The sequence below is a fragment of the Littorina saxatilis genome, linkage group LG5 (genome assembly GCF_037325665.1).
Source record: "Littorina saxatilis isolate snail1 linkage group LG5, US_GU_Lsax_2.0, whole genome shotgun sequence".
Classification (NCBI taxonomy): Eukaryota; Metazoa; Mollusca; class Gastropoda; order Littorinimorpha; family Littorinidae; genus Littorina; species Littorina saxatilis.
Window position 1 is genome coordinate 27,616,719 of NC_090249.1, and position 16,368 is coordinate 27,633,086.

A 16,368-nucleotide genomic window follows, 5' to 3' on the forward strand; every position below is an offset into this window, starting at 1 on the left:
TATGTATGATTCTATCTAACCAAATTGTGTTTATTCCAATACAGAATACGAAAATAAAGATTGACTTTCGGATTTCATTGTTGAAAGATGGCGGCGTTCAATCCAAGACGATTTATGATTCCAGCAAATGCGATACGTATTATTGAACTGGTAAGTTAATTTGTGTGGAACACCAATTCCCTTATTGTATTGTTTGTTATTTTGAATAATAGCGTGTTACCAGCCGCAAAGAAGCATCAAGGTTTAGAACTTTTCAGTATAGCCCACATCTGTTCAAGTTGAGTCCGAAATCTGGATCTGGATAACCCGCCTGGGTTGGTGGTTGGCGGGTGCGCCACAGAAGCCGACGACGACTATCAACGTGACGTTTTTTGGGTGTGCGCATCTAAAAGAGTCTTAAGAGTTCACTGTACACAAGGTGGATATAGTGTACAACTCCAGCTGGTCTTGCTGCTGTACTTGCGGTTTTAGTCCGTTTGCCCTAGAATGTAGGCTTTTCAAGTACAGTTAAAAAAAATGCTATGTTACAATGTTAAAAACTGGGTAAAAACTACTGAGGCTCTCACTCTGGTTTCTGCCCCCCTAACGCCGATGAGAAGACGCTGGGCGTGGTCAAGGTGACGGTGGCTTCGCTCAAATTGTTCCACTCGATCACTGTCTTTATAAAGAACGAGTTCCTGTATTGATCTGTTCATCATGTCATTGTCGTGTTCTGTCACGTGCATGTCATGTCACACTCAGCACGAGTAATTCACTGCAGTTGCTGGCCCGTAGAGTGCGTTCTTTCACAAGCAAACATGCTGATTACATAGCGACTGCTTTAACGCACCTCGAGCTTACATAGCCAAGTCAGTGCTCAAATAGCGATTTTCTCCCGAATTCCTGAGGGTAAAGGGGGACAATCACATTTTCGTTGTGTCTTAAACACACGACACAGCTCCCTCTGCTCTTGGCGTGGGTCCAGAAAGGGGGCTAGCTGCCCTTGGTGGCGTTCTCACTCGCCCTGCAGGAGTCCTCGTGATTCTCGGGAGAGAAGTGAAAGTCGCTAGAGGGGTGAGCTTCAGCTCACTCTTTGTCTTGGGACGCTTTTGTTACCCTGCTTTTATATATCCTGCCTTTTTAACCCTGAGCTGTTTGGCTTGTTTTTTCTTGGTGACCGTACCGTACCTTGTAAGTGATGAGCCAAGTTGCTAAACACAAACTGCCAAACACCACCTTTGCTGATAGGCGGGAAACATTCATCTGGGTAGATAACTACCTTCCAACGGATACCACTGCTCTGAGGGAGCAAGATTGGTCCCTTAATATGGACCAAACAGCAAGCGGTTCTGACCGCGCCCCAGATATTCCCATGGAATCACTGAATGAGACTGACCGGGCCAGCCGGACTGGTCAGTCCCCAAAATCCAAACAGCTTAATAAAGCAATCACCAATGAGAAAACCAGCATATCTTCTCCTTTCAAGAGAAAGAGATTGCGGGAGGACGACCCTGAGGGGGGGCAGAGCTCTCCGGAATCTCTTCTCTTCCGGGATAGCCCCCCACGCTCTCAGATTACTGATCATTTTGAGGAAGACTTCACCGAAGTCAATCGTAAGAAGCCCAAAAAGAAAAAGAAGCAAAAGGTCCTCTGCGAGGATCCCCCTCTTCAGGGAAACACAGGTATTTCCCATGCAACATCTGCCCGGGGGGTCGACACCTCCCAACCCCTTACTGAACCACAAGAAAACCAGACAACTCAACAGCCACTACCACCTGCCAATACACACACACACACAAAACAAAGACCCCGAAGAAAACTTCTTTACCAACCCAAGCAACCTCCTCCCTCCTTCTTAGAGTTCCCCGTGGTGGTGCAGGACCTGAAGGAGGGCCCGGCAACATTGCAGGGACTCGGCCTCAGGAGGAAAAAAACTTTTGACCTTGCCATCGGCGAGGTCAAAGAAATACGCATGCTGGCAGCTGGGAGCGTCCTGGTAGGGTGCTCCTCAGCATCACAACAAAACAAGCTATTGAGGCTGGACTCGATCGGCGGCATCAAAGTGAAATGCCACCGTCCGGAGGTAACAACCGAAGGTGTCATTAAACGCATACCCACAATACATTCAGGAACAGACCTGTCTGAGATGGCAGTGGGCGTGCGCGTCCGGATGGAGGATGGGAGTCTTGTAGAAAAGGGCCCCTCCTCGGTTCGATCTTTTCGCCGTCTTCTCCTTAGGGATGGGAAACCGTCTCAGGCGGTCCGTGTCACCTTTACAACGGCAATTCTTCCAGACAGCGTCGTTCTGGAGAGTGAGGTGTACGGCGTCGAACCCTACACTCCTCCAGTGCGGCGCTGTACGAAGTGCCAGAGACTATCGCACCTAAAACAACAATGCAAATCAAAAGTGCAGATCTGCCCCCGATGTGGCTCCAAGGGCCACGACGGAGCGACGTGCACCAAGGCCAAACATTGCGTAAACTGCAAGGGCGAGCATTCCGCCGCTTATCTTGGATGCCCGGAAATGAGACTGAGGCTGCAGGCCAATAAGATCAGGTCGGCAGCATACATACCATATTCTGAGGCCCTGGATCGGGCGCGGCGCGAGCTCGCCAAACAACAAAATAAAACAGCGACTGCCCCAGCGGAAATGAGGGACTCCTTCTGGCGTCCCCCTCCGCAACCGATCCGGCGGACCTCAACCCCCCGGTCCGGGTACTCTTTGGCTGTCCAGAGACCCCCCCTGGGTGGGCAAGTAAATAAAATACAAGAAATCAAAAACAAAATGACCGAACATGACAATACACTCCTTCCAGTTCATGCGGACAGCTCTGCTGCAACCGCGAAGCACCAAACAACTTCGCAAAATCCAAATCCTGGCCCCCAGGCGCCCTGTAAGTCTCAGACGGCTCGGCCGGCAGAGGCGCCGCTTCATGGGACCCCCGGGTTAAAGGCCTCCCTCCTACGCAAAGCCCAGAACAGGAAGGAGGACTCGAAAGAAGAGCAGCTCTTCGAGAGGTTGATGGGGAGAATGGAGGAGGGATTGGCCCAGAGATTCAGAGAATACAAACTTAAAACTGAACAGGAAATAAAGCAGCAGATGAGGGAGGAGCAGGAGAAGGCAGAGCATGAGCTAGCCGACGCTGCACTAGATAAGCTAAAAACAGGAGAGCAATATGCAAATTTAAATGAACAACAAAGAGGCCTTCAAGGTTTCATCGAGCAGTGCCTCGGCTTCATGGTTAAGGCCAGACAGATGCAGAGTCCTCTCGACCTGATCGACTCCCTCTCAGCTACATACACACAACTCTCCAACACCAAGGTTGAACGCTTCATTCCGGGCGGCGCCACTCTGGCGCTGGGCGCCCTTGCTGGTGCCAAGCAGTTGTCTGTGACGGATATGAAAGCTGTTAAAACCACTTTTTAACCTATTTTAAATCTGCCCTTTAACTTACCTTCTTTGTGCGTGTTAAAATGGCTGAACAAGGTGAAAGCGGTCACGGATTTATCATATTACAGTGGAACTGTCGCTCTATCAACTCTAACTTCTCTCAGCTATATAATTATATATCAAATCACTCTGCTGACATCTTAGTTATCCAGTCAGTCAAGAGAAAACGCTCCCTACTGCCTTCTATAGATGGTTTTGACTTCCCTCCCATAGTAGAGCAAAAGGGCTCAGGGCAACTCATTCAAACAGCTATTTATCTAAAGTCTTCCTTAAATTACAAACCCTTTGCACCTCTCATCCCTAGTTCAGAAAATCTCAGTACATGTGCTGTTGAAATCGAAATAAAAGGATCCAAAAACCTCAACATAGTTAACATATATTACCCCCACGGGTGTAATAAAAAAGGAACTACCGACTGGCTAAAATCCCTGGATCATAGCAGGGCACACTGGTGCGTGATGGGTGATTTTAATAATCACCACCCTCTGTGGGACTCTGCTAACCCTAGATACAAACATGCCAATAGCAACCTTGCTGACGTCATTTTGGAAACTGACTTTTGTATACTAAACGATGGCTCGGCAACCAGACTTCCAGACAGAGCTGACCATTCCCCATCAGCAATCGATCTCTCCCTTTGCTCAAATGCCATAGTCACTGACATCGACTGGAACGTTTTCCCGGACGCCCTCGGCTCCGATCACTTACCCATTGTTCTTACCTTCCGCCACTTCGCCCCTAATCGCAATAACTCGGAGGTCAGAAAAAAGTACAATTACAAACAGGCAAATTGGGACAGCTTCCGTGCGGAGCTCGAGGGTGTCAGGGAGGAAACTCTCCTTACGGATGACATCGAAGCCTCTTACAATAATATACGTCAATGTATACTCACTGCTGCCAATAATCACATTCCGCTTAAATCAGTAAATCCTAACTGTAAGGCCAAAAGGAATGAGTGGTGGAATGCAGACTGTGATGAAGCCTTGGCAAACAAGCGATATCACATTAGGACATATCTCAGGCACTGCTCAGACGCTAACTTCACGAATATGAAGTCAGCTGAAATACAATTTAACCAGATCACCGCTGAGGCTAAACTTCAAAACTGGGAAAACTTTGTCCACAAAGAAACTAAAGATTACAAAGACTGTGGCAAAATCTGGAAGAAAATCCGCAGATTTAAATGTAGATACAGAACTAAAGAAAAGCCACTACTATCGGGTGATAAAATGACCACAACTGACTCTGAAAAGGCAAACCTATTAGCAGATACCTTTGCCAAAAATAGTCAATCAAAATCCCTAGATACTGAACGACTCAATTATAGGTTAGATCAGGAGAAGGGTTTCACATACCCCCCAGATGACAACCAGTTGCCTATAAACTGCATGTTTAAGGCAAAAGAAGTCCAAAACGCCATCTCTTCTGTGAAAGACCCAAAAAAATCCACAGGTTTAGACCCAATATCATATCACATGATAAAACATCTACCACCTAACTTTGTTAAGTTGCTCACTCAGTTTTTCAATCTATGCTGGTTAAAGGATACTATCCCCGCAGCGTGGTCAGACTCACAAGTAGTAGCAGTATTGAAGAGCGGAAAACCGGGCAATCTACCTGGCAGTTACCGCCCCATATCACTAACCCCCCACCTCAGCAAGATCTTTGAGCGTGTGGTGAACCAGAGGCTGGAGTTCCACCTCAATAAACACAATATCATTCCTACATGCCAGGCAGGTTTTAGGCAAGGTCGTTCGTGTGCGGACCACATTGTGCACGTCACTGAAAAAATCAAAAAGACCTTGGCACATAGTAATAATTCTCTTCTTGGAACCTTCTTTGATATTAAATCTGCGTACGACAGCGTCTGGCATGCTCGTCTACTCCTAAAACTCGGCAGAATCGGTGTCTCTGGCCACATGTACCAATTCATCAAAAACTTCATCAGCAATCGCAAGATGTCTGTCCGAGTGGGCTCTTCGGTGTCCGAAACCCATGCGCTGGACATGGGGGTTCCCCAGGGCAGTATCATCGCGCCAAACTTATTCAGCATCATGCTCTATGACATTACTTCTGTTAAGGTTGACGGTGCCAGTGTACTTCTGTATGCAGACGACCTCGCCTTAATAGACACTAATAGACCACGCCATAACAGAGTTACCAACACTGTTGACTTATCTTCTTACCAAACTAAAATCGACAACCTCTGTCAATATATGTACACCAACGGCTTCCAACTAGCCTCAAATAAAACAGTCTTTCTTGTTGTCTCCCGTAGACAACTGTACAGGAACTGCAGTATAAAGATAGGTTGTGATATTATCAAACCGAGCTCAGAAGTTAAGTTCCTCGGCGTTATCATCGATACCCGACTTAACTGGACCAGTCATATCGAACATCTGATCAATAAGGCCAACAAGGATCTTTATATCATACGCTACCTGGCGTCCCAATCCTGGGCCAGAGGACGTAAGTGTGTCACAGAGGTAGTGCGGGCATTAATTCGCTCCCGCCTTCTTTTACGGGTGCGAAGCTTATTTCGCGACGCGCCCGGCGCTCATGAAAAAACTGGCTATTATAGAGTGCAGGGCGCTCAAAATAGCTCTGGGACTCTCCCAACAAGCGAGTAAGAGTCGAGTCTACAGCGAGTGTGGGTGGCTGCCCCTTGTGGATGAGATAAAACTCCGTTCAGCTCAGTATGCTGTCAGAGCCCACGCGGTAGAGAACTCTGCCTGCGAGGTCCTGACTGACTTTTTTCCTCAGCACCAAAATTATGAGGCCAACACCAAACATAGCACTCAACTCTTGGCCAAAACGCTACCCTTATCCGACACAGTAAACCGCATTCTAGCCGATAGCGGGGTGAAGGTCAGTGAGCTGGCCAGGGTCCCCCCGCCCTCCTACCCGCCTTGGCTTGAGGAAACCCCTACTATCATATACGACAGTGAAGATAATACTACCAAAAAAGATAACCCCGTCTACCTGGCTACTGTTACAAAAGAAACCCTAAACTACAAATTCTCGGAGCATTTAAAAGTCTTTACTGACGGATCCAAATTTGCAGACGGCAGCGTTGGCTGCGCCTTTGTGATCCCAGATCTCAAAATCTCAAGGAAATATACTCTTAATAAAGACATCTCCATATTCTCAGCCGAGCTATTTGCCTTGCTCATGGCATGCACTTTTATAAATGACCTCCCAGTCACACCGCGTGCGGTAGTTTTCTGCTCTGACTCGCGCTCTTCATTACAAGCTCTGCATCGAAACACATCAAATCGGGCAGAGCTACAAAGAGAAATCCTCTTTATATGTCACCAGTTAATCTCATCCGGCACATCCGTATCATTTCTCTGGGTCCCCTCTCACGTAGGGGTCCGGGGAAATGAACTGGCGGATGTCGCCGCCAAAGAAGCGGCAGAATCTAGCCCAGCTAACACTAACATCGGCTACTCAGTAACCGAGTTCTACAGTAAAATCCGTAAACTCATTCGAAGTCAGTACGTAACATCTCTGTCCTATCAACCCATTGATATGAACGATCTACACCCCGATCTCCCAACAAACCTCCTCACTATCTTCAGACGCCTCCGTGCCGGCGGCTGCCGCTTCCATATCTTTAAAAAGTCCTGCCATTGTGGAGAACCCTATTCATTTCAACACATTTTCGCTCCATGCGCTACAAATAGAATTACCTTTAAAACCTTATATGACCATATGCAGCTCCATGGTCTGAGTCCCCAGGATTATTTGCGCAGTAGCAGTTCTCTAGGCTGGTCACACACCTTGCTGCTGTGCCGACTGGTCAGGGACTCGGACATGGGGCTGTGGGTATAACTAAGCCCAGATTATCACATCAGCGTGTTTCAGTTTGAGGTCGAGTGGCTCCCGCCATCCCTCCTGATTCCAGCGACTACCCTCTAGACAACATATCCTCACCCAAGGCCCACTAGTCGCCAAACTGTACATATTGTTTTTATTACCACGGCCTTCGTGGCTTACATTTTAATCCTTTTATTTGTAAAAAGTTTTGAGATTTATTGTTCGTGTTCCTCTTACTTGCTCATCTATTTGGTTTTATTGGTGATCCTGAAAGGTTCCACTTTTTAACTCGATTTGAATTAAAAAAAAAATCATTTTACAAACCCGTTATTCAAGATATAGAATACAGACTTATAATTCTTACCAAGAAACATCTTAACTACTTTTCATTTTAACAAATTCCACAGAGCATTATCAACTCAACCCCACCCCCTGCCCTCCTCTCCTTATTTTTTTGTTTCTTTCTTTCCTTTTTTTTGAAAGCGGACAAACACTCAAGTCCTTAATGGCTCAAAACCGTAGGACTTTTAATATTAATTTTAATAAATTGATCTGTCTTTGAGGGAGGAGCTTTGAAACAGCGGCTGTTGTTGGTTGCCTGTCTCTGGAGAATGTTTTGGCTCTCATACCCCTCGTAGGCTTTAGGCTTGACTCGGCGCCGAGATACGCTCACCGGGGTGAGGAAGGAGTCAGGGGGTAGGGCAGGTACAAGTCCATTGATGATTTTGAACAGCATCGTCAGGCGAAGTTGCTGACGGCGTTCCTGGAGTGTAGGAAGTTGGAGGTACTCTAGCATCTTGGTGACACAGCCTGGGTCCTTGGACACGTAGTCTTTCGTGATGAACCTAGCGGCTAGGCGTTGGATGCGTTCGAGTCTCTCAACGTCTTGTTTGTAGTAGGGGTCCCAGACCACCGCCCTGTACTCAAGGGTGGACCTGACAAGAGTGATGTAGGCAAGGCGACGGCACTCACGTGGGCAGTTCCAGAGGTTCCGGCGTAAGAAGCCTAGGGTAGATCCTGCCCTCTTGCAGAGACTGGCGATGTGGGGGCCCCACTTCAGGTCGGCTGAGATCTGTATGCCGAGGTACGGGTTCTGTTCGACCTGTTGGAGGATGGTGTCTCCGAGGCTGTAGAAGTAGTTGAATGAAGGCTGTAGAATGAAGTTATTACAGTCCTGCTTATCCGTCATTGCAAACACACTCATGTATATGATGCATACAGTTCTTGCGTTCACCTCTGCTTTACTGTTACACCCAGAGTGTTATGTTGCTCTCAAATTTGTTTGCCTACTATTACTATTTTACTCAACGGAAAGACAAGACAAGACTTGTATTATTAGTCTGTCTGTGGCTGTGCATGCAGGCCCCTGACTTTGCAAATCTATGCACTGCTTCTCAGAATGTATCTGTATGCTATGTTATTTGCTTTGCCTCACATATGTATCACATGTGTGCAGGTACTGGCATTACTTGCAGTAGCAACCGTGGCAGGGTGGAGCAGCAAAGGAGTGACGTACAGAGACCTGCACCGCAGTGACTTCAGCGTTCTCGGCAACATCAACTTTTTCATTGCAATTGCTGTCATCTCCATCATTTACCTTGCCATCAATGTGGCTGTCATTCTGCTGAACAAGCCGCTTGTTCCGCCTAGATTAGTAAGACCAGAACTATAGAAGCCTGACAGTGAAAAATGAATACATCACGGTACTTGACAGTTTCAGCTTTTCACGCATTATGCAGTTTTTACTCAACAATTTTTGAGTAACTTGGGGTGAGCCAGCCACCTTTTTTTAAATTAACAAAGGCAGAGTGGTGCCATACTATCGCTTTTTTGTACAAGTAAGCACTTTTACTTCAGCGATTCTTCATTTCAGTACTGCAATTAACATGGCAGGCACAACGTGTCTAGCAGCTATGGCTGTAAACTTAAGTTAAACATTGAAATCTCGTGGCACTCGCTCTTTTTGATGTGTATCGCTGAAACTATCAAAGAACTCTTTTCTCTGTTTTTTTATCACTTTGACGTTTGAGGGTAGCTGGAGGATGCGTGTGTGTGATTGAGCGCTGGTGGACAGCCGTATGTGTGTGTATCTGTCTGTATGTCTGTCTGTGTGAGTGTGCATGTCACATGATGTGTGAAATCAGTTTGCTGATAATGGTAGCTACTGAACATTTTTCATTGTTACTGTTAGGGATGTAGTTATTTTACCTGCCAAGTATCCCTACATTACAGGTGGCCTGCCATGACAGGTATATATCAGCTAAACAAATAATAGACAAAGGGACAACAGAAGGTGACGTTTCTTTAGAGGTGTCCTGTCATCTGAGATACATCTAGTGTGTTTTTACTAAATTTATTTTACACTTATTCCATGTCTGGCAAATTGTAACTGGTTTCACAGTCTCCATGTCTTTCCATGAGGTCAGTTTTACACTTAGTAATCATGTCACTTGATACTTCATCTGCACTTTTTCATCCACAGGATCTCTCAGTGTGTGGAGTTCTCAGCACTTTGCTTCTGTTGTCGTCTGTGATACTGGCAGTGTCTCTGACAAAGCTTGGCGGCTCCACGGCAGTCCAAGAAGCTGGCCTGCTTTTCCACAGTATGGAGTCTGGCTTGGTAAGTTCATTGTAATTGGTATACCTGAGCATAATCAGTGAGTCATAGTAATGAGCAGTGTTTGTCTGTATGGGCGGGCGGCAGGCCATCTATTTGCGACAAAAGCCTTAACATTGAGTTGTTTTGCAGATGTTTTTGAAGCTAGAGCTTGAATTTTGAAAATTGCATCTGGTGTTTGATGACTTCCAGACATGACCAACGTTACGAATTGTTAAGGTCGTAGTGGAGTCAAGATTTGGTCAGAAATGAAAAACTATCACAGTTTTGATGCTAGATCTTTGAAACTTCACATACCTGCTGGTTTAAGGACCACTACACATACGTTTGCTCAACCTTGATCAAATGTCAAGGTCACAATGGAATCAAACCTTGACCGATCAGCAGGAAATGCATTTTTGTAAACTTTCATGGATCTAGAGCAGCAGACATTTTGTTTTGGATTCATATTACTTATGATAAAGATATGTCTTTTGAGCAATTGCATTTCTTATTTGTATTTTTTGGCTGTGTGTGTGCGTTTCATTTTTCTTTACAACGACGTGTACGTGTGTGTCAATGTAATCTCTTGGCTTCTTGCTTTGTGGGTAATATCCCTTTATAACACAGCTAGCCCAGTCACTGACCTGTCCTGTTTTGCTGTTGCAGGCGTTTGGTTTCATGGTCAGTGCGTGTATGGTCTGCAGTACGTGGTTTGCCTTCAGAGCCAAGATGGTGGAGGGAGAGATTCCCCCTGAACAGTCACGCTCTATTGCAGAACTGCCAGGAGACATTCCAACATAAAGCCAGAAGCAGAAGAAACTTGACTGGTCGGCAACACAAAAGTTGTAAGGGTTCTTCAGGACTGTGACAGTTGCAGAGTGTGGTGATTTTGAATTATTCTTGTGAGGAAGTGATGTTGTTGGAAGAAGCAATCATGTTGAATTTTCCTGGAAGAAAATAATTCAGTTGTTTGGTTGTAATTTTAGAAGAATACTCATTGTGATGCATTGTTTACCAAAGCAATCCCTTTTTGCTGTGTGCTTGGAAGAAGCCGTTATGTTCATTTTTTATAGGAGGAAGTACATTGTAAGCATTTTGATATGTACTTGGAAGAAAAATTCAGTGTGATGCATTCTTAAATGAAGCAATCCTTTTTGGAGTGTGCTTTGTGGAAGACATCGTCTTGATGTGTTCTTGAAAGAAGATTCTTTGTGATCATCCTTTAACAAAGCACATTTTTAGTCATGTTCAATGGGGAAGCAATCATGTTGGTGTATCATTAATGTGATTTTGGGGAAAGAAATCATGTTGATGTGTTCCAGGGGCATGCATGTGTTCTTGGCTGAAGCAATCTTTTGAGTGTGACACTGACAGTCTAACTTATTCTTTGGGTCAGAATACAAATAGTTTACAATTATTTAAGATAAAAGAAAAACAAGTCGCGTAAGGCGAAAATACAATATTTAGTCAAGTAGCTGTCGAACTCACAGAATGAAACTGAACGCAATGCAACGCAGCAAGACCGTATACTCGTAGTCCACCGCTCACGGCATAGGCAGTGAAATTGACAAGAAGAGCGGGGTAGTAGTTGCGCTAAGAAGGATAGCACGCTTTTCTGTACCTCTCTTTGTTTTAACTTTCTGAGCGTGTTTTTAATCCAAACATATCATATCTATATGTTTTTGGAATCAGGAACCGACAAGGAATAAGATGAAAGTGTTTTTAAATTGATTTGGACAATTTAATTTTGATAATAATTTTTATATATTTAATTTTCAGAGCTTGTTTTTAATCCAAATATAACATATTTATATGTTTTTGGAATCAGCAAATGATGGAGAATAAGATAAACGTAAATTTGGATCGTTTTATACATTTTTATTTTTTTTTACAATTTTCAGATTTTTAATGACCAAAGTCATTAATTAATTTTTAAGCCACCAAGCTGAAATGCAATACCGAAGTCCGGGCTTCGTCGAAGATTACTTGACCAAAATTTCAACCAATTTGGTTGAAAAATGAGGGCGTGACAGTGCCGCCTCAACTTTCACGAAAAGCCGGATATGACGTCATCAAAGACATTTATCAAAAAAATGAAAAAAACGTTCGGGGATTTCATACCCAGGAACTCTCATGTCAAATTTCATAAAGATCGGTCCAGTAGTTTAGTCTGAATCGCTCTACACACACACACAGACACACACACGCACACACGCACACACACACGCACATACACCACGACCCTCGTTTCGATTCCCCCTCGATGTTAAAATATTTAGTCAAAACTTGACTAAATATAATGAGACATTTTGCAATTGTTAGTTTCACTGAAGCTACTTGTAGCATATTGCACAATCATGATAAGAGTTGACATTCTTCTCTGTTCCTTCCTTGATAAAGTATACAATTACAGCAGGCTTTTACTGTGTTAGTTATTTGACCAATTGTAAAATTATCGTATGCTGTTACTCTGTTCGTTTTTTGACAAAGTGTACAATTATTATATGCTTTTACATCGTTCCTAATCTTTGACAAAGTGTACAGTTATCTTGTGCTTCTACACTGTTTCTTCATTGGCAAAGTGTAAAAGTACCATATATGCTTTTCTCTTTTAGTTCTTTGACAAAGTTGTACAATTATCTTTAGATTTTACAATGTTAGTTCCTTGACTAAATGTTTCAAAGACTTATTCTATCATTATTGATCACAGTATTTTCTTTCATGAAATTCCCTGCTGTTCATATCACGTGGATTCTCAGGTTGTTGAATATTCTCGGAGCATACATATCTGTGTGTTTAGTATAGTAAATCCAGTACATGTTCAGTTTGGCTTGGAGGTTTCTCCTTTTACCCTTGTTAAGTGTTTCTTGTGTAGAATATAGTCAATGTTTGTAAAGATTTTAGTCAAGCAGTATGTAAGAAATGTTAAGTCCTTTGTACTGGAAACTTGCATTCTCCCAGTAAGGTCATATATTGTACTACGTTGCAAGCACCTGGAGCAATTTTTTTATTAGTGCTTTTGTGAACAAGAAGCAATTAACAAGTGGCTCTATCCCATCTCCCCCATTTCCCCGTCGCGATATAACCTTGAACGGTTGAAAACGACGTTAAACACCAAATAAAGAAAGAATGTACTTGTGTCCTTTCTATGGTAATTTCAAATGGATTGTTTATAAAAGGACATGCAAATGACATGTATCAGTTCTTTGTGAACAAAACCGTTGCATTAGTGATGTTCTCACACTTGAGACAAAAACATTGCTGTCACTAGGTCAGGGGAAAGATGATTTTGAGCAAGATTTTAGAAACTAAGGTACATAAGTACTACTCTAAATACAGAGGACAACAACCAGAGTAAATGATAGTTCTACAAAACCAGTCTCTCTTTTTGATTTGTAGCAGAACAAAGTTTGATAAGGCCAAAAAAAAAAAATTGTCTGTTTAGGGTAACATGACCAAAAAAAGTAGGGTCGGTAGGTAGGTAGGTTTTTTTTGTTTTTTTGTTTTTTTGTTTTTTGTGTAAATGCTATGTTGGCTGAACATTCACTTCTTATATTTGATGAATACATGTTTCAAAACTAACGTATATTAAATGAAACGCCAAATGTCTCTTTTTAGCATTTTTACCTCTTTTTTTTTCTTTTTTTTTTTTGAAATCCAAAAAAAAGTTTTTGGGTCGGCGCCAAATCGATAGGGTCGGTCGGGTTACCCTAAACAGACAATTTTTTTTTTTTGGCCTAAGCTAAAAAGGCATATCCTTAGAATATTGAGTGTAACATCAGAAAAAATGGTGGTGTGCTTGTTATAATATTGTTCTCTTCAGAGTTCTCAAGCATTGTGTTTCTGCTGTTGTTTCGATGGGCGCAGTGGTAAGACGTCGGCCTCCTAATCGGGAGGTCGTGAGTTCGAATCCTGCCTGGTGGGTTAAGAGTGGAGATTTTTCCGATCTCCCATGTCAGTTTATATGCAGACCTGCTAGTGACTTAACCCCCTTCGTGTGAACACGCAAGCACAAGACCAAGTGCGCACGGAAAAGATCCTGTAATCCATGTCGGAGTTCGGTGGGTTATGGAAACACAAAAATACCCAGCATGCCTACCCAACGAAAGCGGAGTGAAGCTGACTATGCTCTCAGAGTATAGTGTGGGGAGCCCAAATGGGCAAATGAGCTCACACGTCACCAGAATTTCTGAAACGCTGAAGAAGAAGAAGAAGAAGCTGTTGTTTCCTCTGAGTAACCTAGGTTTATGTTTCATGTCTTTGGTGAAAGACATGAAATACTGAATACCTCTGTAGATTGTTTGATACCATGGAATTAATTGTAACCCTTTCGCTGCCTGTTGGGCATTAGCTGACGTCCTGGGTAACTTGCTTTAACGGACAACAAACCGTTCAGTAAATCCCAACAGAAGAAGAAAAAACAGAACAAAATGTGTGTTTGTTTATATATCAAGGGCATACTCTGAGAATGTCAATTCAGGTAAACACAGATAATTTGTGTACAAATATTTCCTGGCAGTGAACAGGTTTGAACTAGGTGGACAAGTAACAATTCTTCTCTTTTCTTACAGTTTTCATGTGTTGTTTGTCTTTTTCACCAGTTTTTGTCCAAAGGTGATTTACAGTGTTCAGAATCTCAAAAGTATTGAAGTAGCCAAATGAGAATGAACAAGAACAATCTATATTTTTGTGGTGTTGCGAATCTCAGTATATTTTATTTGGCATGTAAATGTGTGCAAATATCATGGGATTTGTAAGCCATGTATTTTTTTCTGAATTGAAAGTGGAGAATTCTTGCATGCATGAATGCGTTTTGTTGAATAGTAACAGAGAGAAAGGAAAGTAGAATGCAAGAAGTACATGTAGAGTTAAAGGAAGAGATAGAAAGAGGGACAGATGCTAGTGTGTGTGTGTGTGTGTGTGTGTGTGTGTGTGTGTAGATGGGATGATAGCACGTAAAGAACAAGCAGAATCAAAGTAACAGGATCGAATGACAGGGTTAGGAATTAGTCAAGGGAGATAAACTGCCAGGAGATGTAAACTACAGAAAAACGGTCAAATATTTCTCTGCTATCTCCTAATTGCCTCGACCTTTCTTTGACCTCTGTATATGTTGTTATGATGTTATATTGTTGTTCAACTTAACAAAGTCTGTGGTCCTCTCATATTTTCTTTTGTTTGTTCTGCTTTGCTGTGGGATACTTAATTCTGTCTCGAGAATATACCGTGCTTTTTTCTGTGTTGATTCTGTTTAAAGTAATAATGATATGTTTGTGTTCATACAATGCACTGTTATTTTGTACTGGATTCACCTAAAAGACACCTTAAGTTTGTCATTCCACTCAAATATGTAACATTTAAGTTTATTTATGGTAAAAGTGAGTTGTATTTGTAGGTCCTTTACACCATCTCAGAACAATGACGCACATAATTGTGCAATTTTGCTCTGAAAATTTCCTATCTGCTTCTTTTGTTTTGTTGTCATTGTGAAGTATTTGTTTGTTTTTGTATGTGTGTTTGGTGAATATAGATACTGATACTGAAATGACATGGTGCTGTTAAATTTGTTAAAGGCATGTGTGTGTGTGTGTGTGCGTGTTTTAGTGTTTGTTCATCCTGAATACACAGAATGTTCATTTTAATTTTGAGCATTCAAAAGATCAGTTACTTTGGTTTAGAGCTGCACATTGAAAGCTGTGCATTATTTGCAGTGGCGGATTTAGGGGGGGCTAAGGAGGCCCGGGCCCTCCCTTCAGGGGGGGGAAAAAAAAAAAAGAGAGAGAGAGATTATTAAATGACAGTTTCTGAGCTCAGGTGGCCCTAGATTGCAGCATTTTGCTTCCTTGAGAAAAACAATTCCGGGGGGGGGGGGGGAGGGGCATGCCCCCGGACCCCCCAAGCATGTTCGGGCGCTTCGTGCCCTCAGTTAGGGCCATTTGCGCCCTCAATTCAGGCGCCTTCAGGTTTGTGCAAAAACGTTTTGGTGGGCCCCCCCTTCCTTAAGATCCTGCATCCCCCCTTGATTTGTACTGCTTTGTTCTAATACTGTAAACGAATTCCAAGAATAACTGTCGGGTTTGGTGGGGGTGTGACTTAAACATGTGGACAAGGAGCACATGTACATTATTTGTCTCTCTTAAACAGGGATGAAAATTCTCCGTTTTTTCCGACTTTTCCGATTATTTTCAATGGGCCATCCGATTTATTTGTGCGATTCCGTTTTTTGGCTCACGAAGTGTAGCCTATGCGATCGTAACTTTGTCTGTCTGTGCGTTTGTGCGTGTGTATGTCTGTGGTAGAAACTTTAACATTTCGTCATTTGAAGACGTCACATTATGGCGTAAGAGGGTTAGACGTCACGCGAAGGAATTACTGAAAGTCTCGGTCATTGTTTTTTGAGCGGGCCGAGACTAGTTGGCAGTCGTGTCGTAGATTGTTGACACTCTCTCTCTCTCTCTCTCTCTCTCTCTCTCTCTCTCTCTCTCTCTCTCTCTCTCTCTCTCTCTCTCTCTCTCTCTCT

General features: G+C 43.3%; 1 protein-coding gene and 1 long non-coding RNA gene across 2 annotated transcripts; both read left to right on the forward strand.

Annotated features, from left to right (window-relative positions):
* The first annotated feature begins 70 nt into the window (after nucleotides 1–70).
* On the forward strand, nucleotides 71–11,317 carry LOC138966760 (uncharacterized). The gene is made up of 4 exons (XM_070339092.1): nucleotides 71–150; nucleotides 8,706–8,903; nucleotides 9,732–9,869; nucleotides 10,515–11,317. The coding sequence occupies exons 1-4, from the start codon at nucleotides 88–90 to the stop codon at nucleotides 10,647–10,649; spliced, it is 534 nt and encodes a 177-aa protein (XP_070195193.1). The 5' UTR covers nucleotides 71–87; the 3' UTR covers nucleotides 10,650–11,317.
* A 555-nt stretch (nucleotides 11,318–11,872) lies between these two features.
* Nucleotides 11,873–15,393, forward strand: LOC138966763 (uncharacterized). Its single transcript, XR_011455757.1, has 2 exons — nucleotides 11,873–13,266; nucleotides 13,591–15,393. It is a non-coding gene; the product is annotated as an uncharacterized lncRNA (long non-coding RNA).
* Nucleotides 15,394–16,368: the final 975 nt, after the last annotated feature.